The sequence below is a fragment of the Podarcis cretensis genome (genome assembly GCF_951804945.1).
Source record: "Podarcis cretensis genome assembly, chromosome: 7".
Classification (NCBI taxonomy): domain Eukaryota; kingdom Metazoa; phylum Chordata; class Lepidosauria; order Squamata; family Lacertidae; genus Podarcis; species Podarcis cretensis.
This window is the reverse complement of record NC_137176.1, coordinates 39,659,908-39,674,921: the sequence shown is the minus strand read 5'-3', so window position 1 is coordinate 39,674,921 and position 15,014 is coordinate 39,659,908. Positions and strand designations below refer to the sequence as shown.

The following is a 15,014-nucleotide window of genomic DNA, read 5'->3' as shown; positions in this document are numbered from 1 at the left end:
TTTGTTTGTTTGAAGCAATAACATGAACTTCCCAGGTTGGGAAATATAACTAAGCCAGACCACGTCTTGGTTCCCAGTAGCAGGGAAGCAGCAAAAGCAGCGATATATACAAGCACACCAAGCTGGGAGTAAATCTGGCCTGGGGCAGCCCTTTTTTGCTGTATGACAGTCATGTAAAATCTCTGTTTCCAGGCAACAGGACACAGAGATGATATTGCCGCTGCTAGGGCCCATCAGCAAAATATAGAAACAAGATTTCAGGGATCTAAACATCAAAAATAACTCAACTTTGAGATCTACCAAATGACAGATCTCATGTTCAAAGCATTTCAGTAACATACTCCTGATCACACAATTACCTAAGCCATCCTTGCAGCCAATGGAAAGACCCACAAAGGTATGAGCCAAGAGAGGTGTCAATAATGCATCTTGCATCACCAGGCGAGTGTCTACCAGCAAGCAAGACTGTAGCAGTTGGGACAAAGATGAAACAAACTGCAGTAGAAACAAAACCTGTTTGAACAACAACAAAAAGATTTGGCTCAGATACTTGTAGTATGTTTCTGCAGCAATTATTTTTGACAATGAGAAGTTTTTTTTAAAAAAAGTTAAATCAATATAAGAGATAAGAAAGTTATGAACCGCATGTGAAATATATGCAAATATTTCAACAGTAAAGATGCGATATTCTTAGAATGCAGTCCCATGACACTCACCTGGATATAAACATCATTGCATACAGAACAACATGCTTCCAAATAAAAATGCAAAGGATTGCACTGTTAATATCCAACTGAAGACTGTAGCCTGCAATCCCAAGTGCCAAGTATCTGAAATTAAGTCCTACTGAATTTTGTAAACAGCCATGGGGTTGGGTTATTACAACATTTAGCAGAAGGTTGTGTGGTATTTTGGGTCTCTTGTACAGAAAGCATAACCAGAACCACATATTACCACCGCATTTCTATTTCACAGAAAGCATGATGAGAACCAGATATTACTACCTCCTTAGTGACTTTGCAAGTTTACAAGGAAAGGTAGAAACTGAAGGCGTTAATAGGAGTAAAATCCAAATAACTGTCATTAGTCACTAAGAACAAGAATGGTATTTTAAAGCCAAGGTCCATTCCACATGAGAAGCAACAGTGCCTCTTTAATAATACCGGTACTATTACACACTTGTAATAGTAATTGTCTTCTTGCTTTGGCGATTGATGTGCAGCATAAGGTGTCAAGAATATGATGGCTTACTTCCTGTGATTTTAGTAAGTGCTGTGCTGAAACCAAAATGTTTCTTCTTCTGTTGAATAAAGTTTTCAGTTTTCTGCCTCTTTCTCTTTTGAATTTCCTAACAACTTTGGTGGGTGGGTGGTTGAGCTGACTTTATTTCTGCTGGTGGGGCTTTACTTCTTCCTGTTAAACATCTCTCCAGCCCTAGGCAACCTCAGGTCTGCCCACGCTTCCTGATCCGAAAAAGCCTCATGGGAGATGTTACCTCATAATGGTTTTACTCTAACCTTTAACTGAAACAAGGGGAGCCAGGAAGGTTGGCTACTGAATGCCTGCAATTAGTACACTGATTCCTTTAAAAAGAAAAATACTGTGCTTAAAAAATAAAAATAAACAGTTGTTAGGCACATAGTAGGCACCTTCCTCACCTTCCCATGCTTATAGGAAAGCCTAGCTGAGCATATAATGAGATTTTCAAGAAATCTGGGTACCTAGGAAGGCTGCAAAAGGCAATCCACCAAAGAGATGGCAATTTTCATTGAGACTACAGCATGCAAGGATGGGAGGTTTGACTCTTTGCTTCTCAGCTCTGTTTCCAATGGACAACCAGTCATCCTGGAGCCCATAAGCAAGTAAAGAAAGGAAAGGGGGGGGAGAGGGAGAGGGAGAGGGAGAGGGAGAGAGAGCGAGAGCGCTGCACACTATGCACCGAGTGTAATCTGCACCATAACCCTCGTTCCATTTGCTCCCGAATACTTGCCCCTTTGAGAGTAGTTTTGTTCCTTTTCACAAAATGGGGCTAGAAAAGGAGAGGCCTGATTCATTATGGGTTCAAGGAAATTGTCCAAAAACCTCCATACCCATTTTAGTTCTATACTATTTTCTTATTTGGCATCTGTTAACTTAAGCACACATACTCAAAGGTTTCTTTCTCAAGGATCTAATGATAAAACAAATTTCAATTACAGCGCAACAGTTTCAATATATGGCATTTCCCATTTACTTCTGAAAAGCTAGCGGGTAGTCATCGTGTGGAAAAAAAAAAGGTGATTAAACTGCACTTGATGTGGCACATTATTGATCTAGCTCGCACTTTATCTTTCCCTTCATTCACAAAAAGATTCCCATGGAGAAGTGAGATCAAAGGAGCTTTGATGCTACTGCTCACGTTCAGTTGCACCGCATAACCCAGTTACCGGAGTTTTACGACTACAGAGCACCCAGTCAAGACTCCAAAAGTTCCTGAATAATTGACGGAGATGAGCTTTCACGGCACGTGGTTGTGCAAGCACACCAGCTCTCTCAGCTACAGCAAGCAAGCGTTCACATGTCTTTCGGCAATGTGTGTATGTGTGTGAGAAGCTGTTGCTACCCAGGGACACACACCTTTCCATTCTCCATCTACTAGACAAACATGAGGCATTATCACAGTTCAAGATCCCATTCCAGCAAAGAGGGCATGGAGCAAGGACAGTGAAATATATGTCCTAGGACAAGGAGGGTCCTGGAGGACCACATTCAGCTATCGGGCCTGAGATTCCTCACCCTTGTCTTTCATGATTAAACCGCCATTGCTTTCTTTCTAGCTGAATTTGCTCTGGTAACTGAAACTAACAGCTGCTAATCACGTACTTGTAAACCTCAGTGTTGACCAGAATTGGTGAGCTTTGAACTAGGGTTGTGCTCCAGATTTAGCCACAGCCCCTATCCTGAAATGAATTTGACTAATTCGAGCAGAACTGGGCTTTGGTCGAGTCAGGTCAAAACAGGCCTGGACTGGGTTGCCCGGAACAATCTGGGCCTACCAGCTCCACACTCCCAAACCATTTCAGGTTTGGATTTATGTCAGGTATGCAGAAAAATCTCGAGACTACTGTTTTTCAGAGTTTCTAGCTTCCCAAGTATTCCCCAAAACTTAACATTGGTGTCAGAAAGGTGTACAGATTTTGACGTGGCTATGAATTAGGCTAGATGAGGTTTAAAAGGATTGTGTTGGTCTAAATGCTTTACTAAAATGCCCAAAAACCCAGAGACATGATGTCAAAAGGAGGGGGGGAAAGAATGGGGAAGGAAAAGAAAGCAAGGGCTGAAACAGCTGCTCCTTCACTGGCCAGTAAGATGGTACCCTTGACCCCCTTTCTGGAAGGCAAGGCTTAGAGCCTCCCAGAGGAACTTGGTCTTCTTGCTGCTGGCTAAGGCCAGATGATGTTTCCTTTTGACTCTGTAGGCCCAGGGTGACTGGCAAAAGGAAGCCAAACCTGGAAACGACTGCTGCTTCTCCACTGCAGCAGAGAAGTGGTCTGTCTGAGCCACAACACTTGTCCTATGGATATCTCTTGCTTGTTACCTTCCATATGTTTTGGAATATAGCTCCCATTAGCTTTAGTCGGCATGACCAATGGTCAGGTCTGATGGGAGTTGTAATCCAAAACCTCTGGAGGTCACCAGGTTGGGGAAGGGCTCGTTAGGAGTAAAGTAGCATTCAAGGAGCGAAGCTGGGAGATTAAAAGGGGGAAATGTTTTTTCCACTTCGCCCTGCCCCCTTCTGCAACCCACCCCCACATACATGTACAACCACTATACAAAATGCAAAATGCTGTGGGTTTCCATTTTAACACTCCCACCAACACCTTTTCTTTTTGACATGAGTTGTATGTAACTCTCTTACTCAATTATAATTGTTTTCCCTTAAGCAAAACCACATTTTTCTCAAAAAAAGAAAAAGAAAACAAAAAGAAGCAGCACCTTTCATGGGGTTCACTGAATCAATAAAATGGAAGATTATTAAGGATGCAACCCTACAACTCACTGACTTGAAAAAAACGCTCCACTCAACTCAACAGCCTTTACTTCAGAGTTGATCTGTATTTTTAAGGCACATTTAGGGTGTAAACCGGTGCCTTTCAGTAATTAAAACATGTGCTGCATCCTACCCATGCACTTCAAGAGAATAGAATAGAAAGGAAATATGTATGCCACCAACCTGAATTTTTGTGTAGTCCATATGAAAAGGCTGAGGAAGAGGTGCTTTCATTTCCAAGATACATCTCTCTATTAAGCTGGAATTTACTAGACTACCATGAAACAAAGACAACTGTGTTAAGGACACAGGCATAAACTTAACATTTTGACACAATGTGGAACTGTAGCCTAGACCATAATACCCTTCATATGTTTTTGGACATCAACTCCCATCATCCTGTGCCCAGCATGGCCAATGACAGGGGGTGATGAAATATGTAGTCTTTAACGTCTGGAGGGCACCACATTGGCTACCCCTGGTCTAGACTGTTGGCATGTCTGAAGAATGTGTGAGACAACAGATACTTCAAAGACAGTAATTCCCACCCTCAACACTTTGCCCTCACTCATATGTTACCTGGGTTCCTTGCCTTGCAAAAGCCTGGGGCACCTCCTTCCCTCCACTATAGAAAGGACAATGTAAGTGGGTTCTTCATGTTATCATGACAGGAAATTGCAAAGAAAAGCAATTTCTGTCCCTCCAGAAACAAACAAAAATTTGAGGGGTGGGGTGGAGAAGATAGGCCAAGTCACACAAACAGGATGTCTAAGTCAGGGATGGAAAACTGCAGCCCTCTAGATGATGCAGGGCTGCAACTTGCAGGAGCCACAGCTAACATGGCCATTTATGATGGATGAGGGGACTTGTCCACACTCCGGCTTGAAGTGATTCAATGTTCAGCTGGAGGCTGCAGTTCACATTGTGCCATCTGCCGGAGGGAGGAGAGCACAGCACTTCTACCCACTAGTGAAAGTCTTAGGTAAGACATGACTGGGAGCTAAAATAGCCCAAAATGACAGAATTTAGACTTTTTCTCTTTCCAGATGGAAGTAGGGAAAGTGGTGTGGGTTTTTGATCAGGAGCATGAGGCAGGAAGAGACAATTAAATCAGTCCAAGCCCCACACTTATGTCCCAAACAAAACTGGTACCCTGCCTTCATCACAGCTCGTGATCATTCCCCAACCCAGTTAACCCTTCCTTAACCCGCGGGAATCTGGTAGTCTCCCATAAAAGTTTGTTTCAGTGATGTTTTGAAAGGTTCAGCCTGCCATCTTGATTCAAAATGGCATCCAGTTGTGTCCAAACAGACGAAAGCCTGTATGTGTACCTGAGGAAATGTCCACATACTTAGGGAACATTCTAGAAGATGTGGTAGGTTTAGCAGCAGCAGCAGTCTAATTTAAGCTAGGATCCTAATGATTCAACCTCTCATAATCCTCACTCAAATGATGTTGACTCTCAAAAGGCTGTCCTACGCTTATTACAGAGAAGGGAAGTGCAATACACTGCAGTCAGCTGTGGGATGTTGTTTCCTTGGAGACAAACTGTAAGTTGCTACAGTTCAGCCAGGATGATAAAAATAGCAATACTCCTAGCATAAAGGCTTTAGGTCTTCTCACAAGTCTGTGCTCAGTGGTAGATTTGAACTGGGGACTTCAGAGCTATCAGCTCTTGGCATCTGTCGCTATGTTATTAGCAGACTAAGCAACTAAGGTTTCTCTTGTCCCTCTTGAATAATGATGCTAATAGGGTATAAATAAATCACAAGCACATTTCCCATACAACACTTGTTTCACTGCCTATAAACAACTTAAGGATTTACACCAATGTATCTGCCAGGGCTTCCAAAGTATACTCTTTTGCAAGTATTCCAGTTAGCATGACTTATCTATGCTTGTAGCATGTAATCCGAGGACTTCATCGTCCACCGTAATAAAAAGACAAGTTACCGCTTGGCTCAAAAGTCCAAGTAAAGTAAAAGTAGCTGAACTATAAAGAGATTTCAAATCTGCTCTACTTTCTGCAAAATGCTGTGGTTCTCCTGGTTCGATTTTAAAAGGATAACTTTGAATTCTCAGAATACTCAGCGGCTCGATCAATATCTGTAACAAAGGCTTTGGGTAGCGCTTGTCCCATTCAGTCTCTCGTCTGTGACCTCAATAGCTATTGATCTCTTACCTACTGAGAGCAGTTAGTGTCTGTGCTTGCTGAAGAGCAACGCCGGTGTCTTTGGGAGTGACAATCAGCAGGTTGTCCAGCAAGCCGCACACCGCTGACAGGAGAGGGGGGGTGACCACCGCACACCGATTGGGTCTGATGGTAGACTGCTGGGAGTCATGCGGACTTGAAGACACTGTTGTCGTTGTTTCACTCTGACCTACAACACACAATTTAGAGAAAGAACAAAACAAGCAGGTAGTGCTGCTACTTGGGGATGGATTTACATAAAACAAGGCGGTATATGTCTCGTCGGACACGAGTTAAGGAGCTGAGCAGGAGAAAAGCCAGAGCTCAGTGGCAGAGCATCTGCCTCGCATGCAGAAGGTCCAAGATTCAATCCTCATCATGTCTATGTAGGGCTGAGAGAGAACCCCGCCTGAAAACCCTGGAGAGCTGCTGCGAGTCAGTGCACACAGTACTAAGCTAGATGACTCAGTGGATTTGACTTGGTATAAGGCAGCTTCCTATGTTCCCATCAGTTTCATTTGAAATCATAGAAATGGAAATTATAGAACTGTAGAGTTGGAAGGGACCCTGAGGATCATCAAGTCCAACCCCCTGCAGTGCAAGAATAAGCAGCTGTCCCATATGGGGATCAAACCTGCAACCTTGGCATCATCAGCACTATGCTCTAACCAACTGAACTATAACACATCATATGTGAAACGTCACACAAGACCTGTTGATGTGCTATTGAACTGCATGCCTCTCCTTTGGGATGAATATGAGCAGTCCAGCTTAGATGCCACAGGAGTTGAGAGGACAGGGTCCTTGGCAACGAAGACTTTCCAAGATATGGGTGGGATGCAGTACAGTTTATAGCAGAGGTTCCCAATTTAAGGTCTTCAAGCTTCATTCAGGTGGTCCGCAGCATGTCCGCGTCAAATAGTCACAGTGGTTTTAAACTGTATTTTTATTGCTTCCTTTATTTCTTACATTGTATTTTATTGCATTGCAATTTGAATTCTATGGCATGCAAATTGCCGTACAATAAAATACAATATGTAAGAAACAGAAAAAGCAATAAAAATACAATTAAAAATCATATAGCGTCTAGCACAGCACAATTGCTATAGACAGAAAAATTGTTAAGTGGTCCACCAAGGCCTTCAGCAATTTTTAAGTGGTCCATGGGGGGTACGGGGAAATTGGGGAATCACTCAGTTTAGAGCTCTTCAAAATTAAACTGTGCAATCTTGAGATATTTGAAGGAAGACCTGTGCATTCAGCTATTACCTTATCATCCTCTCCACAGCTTGAACACTGTGAGACTTGCAAAAGTGAGCAACAAGATGGGGCTGAGTGGAGGTTACTGTTAGGTTAAAGGTAAAGGTAAAGGTAAAGGATCCCTGGACGGTGTAGTCCAGTCAAAGGTGACTATGGGGTTGTGGCACTCATCTCGCTTTCAGACCAAGGGAGCCGGCGTTTGTCCATTAACAGCTTCTGGCGCAACGGAACACCGTGATGGAAACCAGAGCACATGGAAACGCCATTTACCTTCCCGCCACAGCGGTACCTATTTATCTTCTTGCACTGGTATGCTTTAGAACTGCTAGGTTGGCAGAAGCTAGAACAGGGCAACAGGAGCTCACCCATTGCGGCGATTCGAACCGCCGACCTTCTAATTGGCAAACCCAAGAGGCTCAGTGGTTTAGACCATAGTGCCACCCATGTCCCTGTTAGGTTACTGTTAGGAGCGGGTTGGTAGGAAAGAGCCCCTGGCATGCATGCAAATAGCACTCTGCATCAGGACCATGGTTAGTGATTTGTTCCAAATGAATCATTTCATCACATCTGCTTACCTTGCGCCATGAGTCGATTAAGTGGCACGTCGCAAATTCTAGCTATTGGTGGTGAGGTGGGCAGCTGCAGTTCCACAGCACAGCCTGGAGATGGCGATGAGGAAATGATCTAGGAAGCAGAACCAATAATTACATTGTCTCCTGTTAACAAATGTCCATATATATTCACAGAATCAGGGTTGGACGGGACCATGAGGGTCATATACTACAACCTCCTGCAATGCAGGAATCTCTTGCCCAACATGGGGATCGTACTCACAACCCTGAGATTGAGAGTCTCATGCTTCTACTAATGGGCAACTTTTATTTGCTGGAATCCAAAGAGCACCATGTGTGAACAGAAAGAATTGATGCGGGGGGGGGGGGGGAGGGAGGAGGGAAGAACAAACCCAATTGTGTTCACTGATCTCCAAAATGCAGCCTAAATTTAAAGCAATTACCTCTATCACTTCAATGGTTAGGTATATAAAAATAGCTGGCTCTGCCCAGCTTCTGCTGTTAGTAATTTACATAATTAAAAACAGAAGGATGGGATATAATAAACTGGATTTTTTAGGCATTTTTAGTGAAAAGGACTTACTCCCAGAAAACATCACAGAGATACAGAGTCCTTTATTCCTAAATTGTGCTACTTGGATGTTTTGGATTTTTAGAGTTCAAGGGAAACAAGGTCTTAAGATACATAAAAAATCAATAATAATTTCAGCTAGTTATAAAAATAAGTCTTGTTAGCTTCTTGCACCAGCTAAGCCTTTTCCAATAATGGCTTGCCAGTGAGACGGAGGCTGAACATAGAAATTTTCCAGTATCTAAACCAGAACACTCACAATACACATGCAAATTCTTCGCACCACTGGTGAATAAGAATTGCCTCCAGGCGAGCAGGTGAAAATGGGTTTTTTTTTGGGGGGGGAGCCCTTGATATGTCATATATGACATAGTAGCCTGTCTATGGAAGATCAAGCTGTTTGTGGACCTTTTTTTTTTTTTTCACAAGACAGCAACACAGTTAGCACATTTTCAGAGTGAACTATTTTTCAGGATGAAAGGGCCTTCCTCACATACCCTTCCTCACAGAATTACTGACAGTCATAGAAGTAACAGTAAGTCGTGCAATACTTCTATTATTACCTGGTAAAATAAATAAGATTAGAAACCGAAAAGGAAACGTGAGGAGGGGTTATGTGATGAAGTGCAGGTAACTTGCATCTTATGTGAGGTTAATGTTTCCGGCCATCACATGCATCAACAGAACCGCATAAATCCACAACGATCCCCAGAACAGCCCTCGCCTCCCAAGATCTGGCTGTTAAGTCCTCCAAGCTTGCTTACTGGGGGTCTTAGGAAGCACATAGCTTCACTTCTTCTCCTTCCTTCAGCTTTCCTCAATCTTTTGCCAGCTGCTGAGGCCTCTCCTCCACCAACTCCTGCTGCACTTTCTGTTCTCCCCCTGCAAACTTTTCTCTCTTTTTAAAGAACCTCTCTTTCCAAATTACCCCAACTGCCCCACTCCACTTTCTGGGTTTTCCTGTTCTCTTTCTATTTAGAAAACCCAACTCAAAGGGAGCTGTTAAACCCTCCAGCTTGCTTGCAGTACCAGATCTCTTAAAAGGTCTCTCTCTGTGTGCTGAGTTTTCCTTGCTGCTGCTCAGCTGCTTCCTGTAGCTGCTGCTGCTGCCGCTCTTTCACCCTGAACAGAGGTGCCCAGTCCAGCCCCACAGAATAGCAGAGAAGGAAGGTTGTAGGGAGAGGGGGCCTAGCTGCACCCAGACCACCCATGGGCCCTTCTTTTGGCCCACCCCACCTACTTTCTATTTTATTACAGTGGTGCCTCGCAAGACGAAATTAATCCGTTCCGCGAGTTTCCGTCTTGCGGTTTTTTCGTCTTGCGAAGCACGGCTATTAGCAGATTCGCGGATTAGCGCTATTAGCGGTTTAGCGGCTATTAGCGGCTTAGCGGCTATTAGCGGCTTAGAAAAGGGGGGGAAGGGAAAAAAACCCGCAAGAACTCGCAAGACGTTTCATCTTGCGAAGCAAGCCCATAGGGAAATTTGTCTTGCGAAGCACCTCAAAAGACGGAAAACTCTTTCGTCTAGTGAGTTTTTCGTCTTGCGAGGCATTCGTCTTGCGGGGCACCACTGTAATTGTTCCCAGCCAAGCACACAAAGCTGCGGTTGTGTAAGTGAAATAAGTGGCAGAAACGTGTTACTTGGAAAATGGGACCTCTGTTTTTCCAACAATCCAATTAAACAGTATTGAGCTCCCCTTACAGTGGTAACTTGTCATTTTAGAACTCACCAGAGTGTCACAGGTTGACTGCGAACTTGGAGATTGGCTTTGAGTAGATACAACTCTCCAGAGAGAAAGTGATTCGTCAAAATCTGGAGGGGGCGGGGAAGAAAAGAGAAAAATGCAGCCTTTTAAAACATCTTGTATCAGTGGTTCTCAAAGGGTGTGGTGCACCACACAATATGGCACGAGTGGATGGCAAGTGTGGCAAGGACAATCAAAGAAACATTTAAATATTTCAGTGTAGTATAGTTATCCATCTATCTACCTGTCTGTCTGTCTGTCTAGATATACATACAGAATATAGAAGGCTATATTTTCAAAATCAAGCTCTGCTACGAGTTGTTTCTTTTTGTTTTCTGATGAATTTCTTATCAATTAAAAAATCAAAACGGCACAAGCAAATTTTTATTCTGAAAGTGTGGCCCAGAGAAAGAAGTTCAAGAACCACTATATTATATGCTCACCTCTTGCTTTGCTGGTGAATCCATTAGCAAAGAAAAATGACAACAACCCCTTTGTTTTTTAAGAACAAAAGGGAAGAATCTCTCAAACATTCCACAAACTGCAAAACACAGATATTTTGCTGTAGAACAGGGCAGACAGAAGCCATTAGACAACATAGAGCTATGCGTGGGGGGGGGGGATGAATACATATAGCATAAATCTATGTTGAAACTACATTGATTAGAGTGATTTTGCAAATTCTCTGTTCCATTTATTAATCAATATGACTAAAAAGTGTGACAAGTAAGCTGATGGGTTCCAGTTTGATCTTATGAAGTGATCAGGTTCTGGAGCCACAGGAAAGAACTAATCAATCAGTAACTGAGAACTGTCGAGTCCATCTTCCCACTGCTTGCCTCTGCCAAGCTGCAATAAACTGTCCTGATTTTTGTTCACCTCCAATTTTTGTGTTATGTTGCACAGCCATAAGGGCTAGAAATAGGCTTCCACATTTTCTGCTCACCATGGCAACTGTGCCCTCGACCAGCCTTCTTTTCAGCCTTAAAGCTTTAGAAAATGAGCAGAGATTATTCTGGTCATTGTACAACGAACCCTGCTTCCTCGCCAGCTCTGAGAGGAAGAAAGGTTGGAAGTGGTATCTGGAGCACCTCGGCCACAGAATGGCCACTCTGGCAACTCTTCACCCACTTCCTAGTAAGAAAGATGGTAGGGAGTTCCTTGGGCAGTGATGCTAAAGTACCTGGAATTCCCTGGCTGCAAATCTGTCAAATCAGGTCCAACCAATGCCAATTTTGTGGCTTGGCTAGCCAAAAATGGCTGACCCGTAGCTATAAAAACTTGTTGCTTGTTTTTAACAACAGAAATAAAATAAAATAAAATAAAATAAAATAAAATAAAATAAAATAAAATAAAATAAAATAAAAAAAATAAAATAAAATAAAATAAAATAAAAAAAAATAAAATAAAAAAAAAAATAAAAATTGACTGCAAGGCATTCCACATTGGAATTCAATATTTTTCCTTCTAACTACTGGGGATGGGGGGAATTGAAGGGCAACCCATAAATAAATTTCAAGGAAGCACTGCTTTCTAATCTAGCTTCTTCCTCTCAGCTTTCCCCAATGCTTCAAAATCTTAAGTGCTGAAGCTCAACCGTGAATCAGGCATCATAAATCCTCACATAAATTCATCCTATGGGCCTTATTAAGGAATCAACACCCCCACTATACTTTACAAGCACACGTCCCTGATATATTGATTTATGCAACAGCTCACTACTTCCCATCCCACCACAATGGAAAGAAAGCTGTTTTTCAAACTGAGCAAAGCAGCAAAGCCAGAAGGCTCACGCTGCTGTTGCCCCACGTGGCATAGCAAGAAAACCAGGGTCACCACCAAGTGGGCCCTCCACAGGGAGTTGCAGCCAGTCTGGTTCTCTGAAGAGCGTATCTGTAGGATACATATGTTTCCAAGCACCCACTTCGCTGCATTAGCATTTTCTATGTTTCAGCACATGAACTTCAAAACTGTACCTATGAAGCAGACTTCATTCCCTATGGAGTGTTGGCAACGCTTTCTATGATCTGGAAGTAGCCTGTTTCGTTATCCCCAATATGGAATTATTCACAGTGCATCACTAAGACAACCGCTTAGAAACAGAAAAGTGAAATGCTTGCACATAGTCATAACAACCCACGTACTGCCTTTTACAAATTCTTACCATTGTACTGGAGATTCATCCTTCTTGATGTTCTAATTAGATTTCTGTTTTCTTTTTACATTTCTCCTATAGCCCATTATTTATCCTTCACTAAGGAAGGAATGGGCTATCTCTAATATGCTTCTTCCACCTCCGACTATGAACACATTTAAAAACCTCATAATTGCTTCTCGGATACTGAACCAGATGATGTGGTATTATATTTTCAAGAGACTGGCTGACTATTTTAACTTTGAGACACAAAAGGATAATACTTTTAGAAGACTCGCACAAAACAAAACAAAAAATCACAAGGAGAAAATGTATTGAGAACACATAGAACCGCAACCGAAATTTAAACCAAATGAATTCTTTGAAGTGTCACTTACCATTTATGCTACTCTTTTCGGCTGCCTGGCTGCCTCCCAAGGAACAATGCAGATCAAATGTATATCGACCTAAGTAGCACTGTTTCACCATCTCATTCATATGCTCATAGAAGCGACAATGATATAACAGAGCCTGCAAGGCGGTTTTTCCAGTGAGAGATAGACCAGATTCTTCATCATGTACACAAGGTCCCTGGAGGAAGGGGGTAACATATATAAAAATATATATGTTAAAAAGACCCTCATAACATTGGTTCCCAACCAATGAGAATGAACACCTCTTCCGTCAGAGAAGGAAATAGCAAGGGTTGATGCCATGAATCCATGAAAATGCAGGAAAGCATATCCACAGAATTCATCTCTGAGAATCTCAGCTTCATTTTAAACAACAAAATTGCTGCCAACTTATGCCAGGAGAATTGGGACTTGGAGAAGCTGCTGAACAGGGTTTCAACTGGTCAGAGGTAGGACGTTCCTTGTCGTTCTTACTCACGAAAGATTTGCGCATAATACTAACGTCTGGGGGAAATCACGCAAATCCTGATAATTTATACAGTTTGCATAATTCTCTCCCGACACTCCTACCTTCACACCTGATCATTTGTGGGGCTGAACGCAGTGCAGGGTAAGAAAGAACTTCAATACTGGTTTGAGATGAAATGTAATCAGAATAAAAAATAAGTTTTATAACTCTGTGAAGTTCTTTTTAAGTAAACTTGCATTACAAGATGGGAATCTACATGCAGAAGATGTCAGTAATGTGCATTCATTGACTCATGCATGACAACTACCTACTCAGGGAATTCTGCTGACTTCTAAGTGTGATGACATTGAGTGAAAGTTTTTATATTCGGCCCCATTGATGCCAATTTACAATTTCTATGCCAAGCATTTCACAGCCACAGGGGTGTGCTAAAACCCACTGGAGTCACTCACGCCTTATAATCTGTGTGTGCAGTGACTTCAGTCACCTTGAAAGTACATAACATCTTGTGATCTGATGACTTGGGATTACATGTGCTGATTTATTGACTACAGAAAGGATTTCAATTTCAAAAGCAGGGAAGCTAAGAATCTACTGAACTGTGATAACAGAAAAAAAAAAACTGCTGGGATGGTAAAGCAGTGAACATTTTAATCTCCTTATCTTGTGTACTATTTGGTATACCACTAAATAACACCATATAAAGTTCCCTTCCCTTTCTGCAACATTCTCCATGGAGATAAGTGTAGTCTAAACTGGCTTAAGCAGAGAACTATGATATATCTACCTTTTTATTTTTAGCCAAATCACTGCATAGTTATCAATGTTAATCAACCTATTTAAATAAATACTGAAAAACTGAGGGGAGGATAAATTATATCAGATTTCATAATCTCTCTTACAGACAAATAATTTGTTTCTTGTAAAATCATCCTAAATACAGGTACACATTTGTTTTACAATTACTGCATTTGTATCAACACTTGTTCCAGACCAACAGCTCCAATGAAAAATTGTATATGTTCAATCTGTGATAAGATTTAAATCACTGGATTTACTAAAATCTATTCATGTTTTTAAACTGTGATTTCCCATGGAAGTCTTGAGCCAAGTGGCCATAGATTATAAATCAATATAAGGAAATCCATTCCTTTCACACCACAGAGTGTCAGAGCGGTTTACTACTAAATCAAGAATATAATAATATTATTACTTATGCCAATAAAGGCCAATATATAATACAATATATCTGTAAAAACTTATCAGTAAAATATTAACCTGAATTACAATCATCAAGGTGCTAAAAATGGCCAGTTTACAGGAATGGCCCGGGGGGGGGGCATGCCAAGCATAATGTAGCACCATCTACCCCTGAAAGACTAATCAAGAATATATCGGCATCTTTTGAGATGTCTCCCACAATAAATTACTTATCAGAACACATATATGGTAATTCCATTGAAATAACTTGCTTAAAATTGAATGAGTATAATTATGGGTAGTTTAGTTCTAAACCTTAGTGCGCGTAATCTCATCTCAGCTACTTCAAAACTGTCCAATTATCTTCTAATCTCCTTTACAGGAATGTAAGGGAGCAACCCTGAATATATTCTGTTATTAAAATGAAGA

At 41.8% G+C, this 15,014-nt stretch overlaps 1 protein-coding gene and 1 long non-coding RNA gene across 4 annotated transcripts in view; one reads left to right on the top strand and one right to left on the bottom strand.

Annotated features, from left to right (window-relative positions):
- Positions 1-15,014, top strand: part of LOC307219674 — a 586,866-nt gene that overhangs the window by 499,502 nt on the left and 72,350 nt on the right. The window lies entirely within an intron of this gene.
- Positions 1-15,014, bottom strand: part of RTTN (rotatin) — a 96,614-nt gene that overhangs the window by 25,227 nt on the left and 56,373 nt on the right. For 2 of the 3 annotated variants that reach the window (XM_079982843.1, XM_079982845.1), the window contains exons 33-38: positions 12,902-13,094; positions 10,355-10,437; positions 8,057-8,165; positions 6,213-6,411; positions 4,214-4,304; positions 360-513 (exon numbers count right to left, since the gene is read on the bottom strand). In XM_079982843.1, coding sequence (XP_079838969.1) covers positions 360-513; positions 4,214-4,304; positions 6,213-6,411; positions 8,057-8,165; positions 10,355-10,437; positions 12,902-13,094 — 829 coding nt within the window. The remainder of the gene's footprint in view (positions 1-359; positions 514-4,213; positions 4,305-6,212; positions 6,412-8,056; positions 8,166-10,354; positions 10,438-12,901; positions 13,095-15,014) is intronic. The other variant, XM_079982844.1, reaches the window with a different exon arrangement.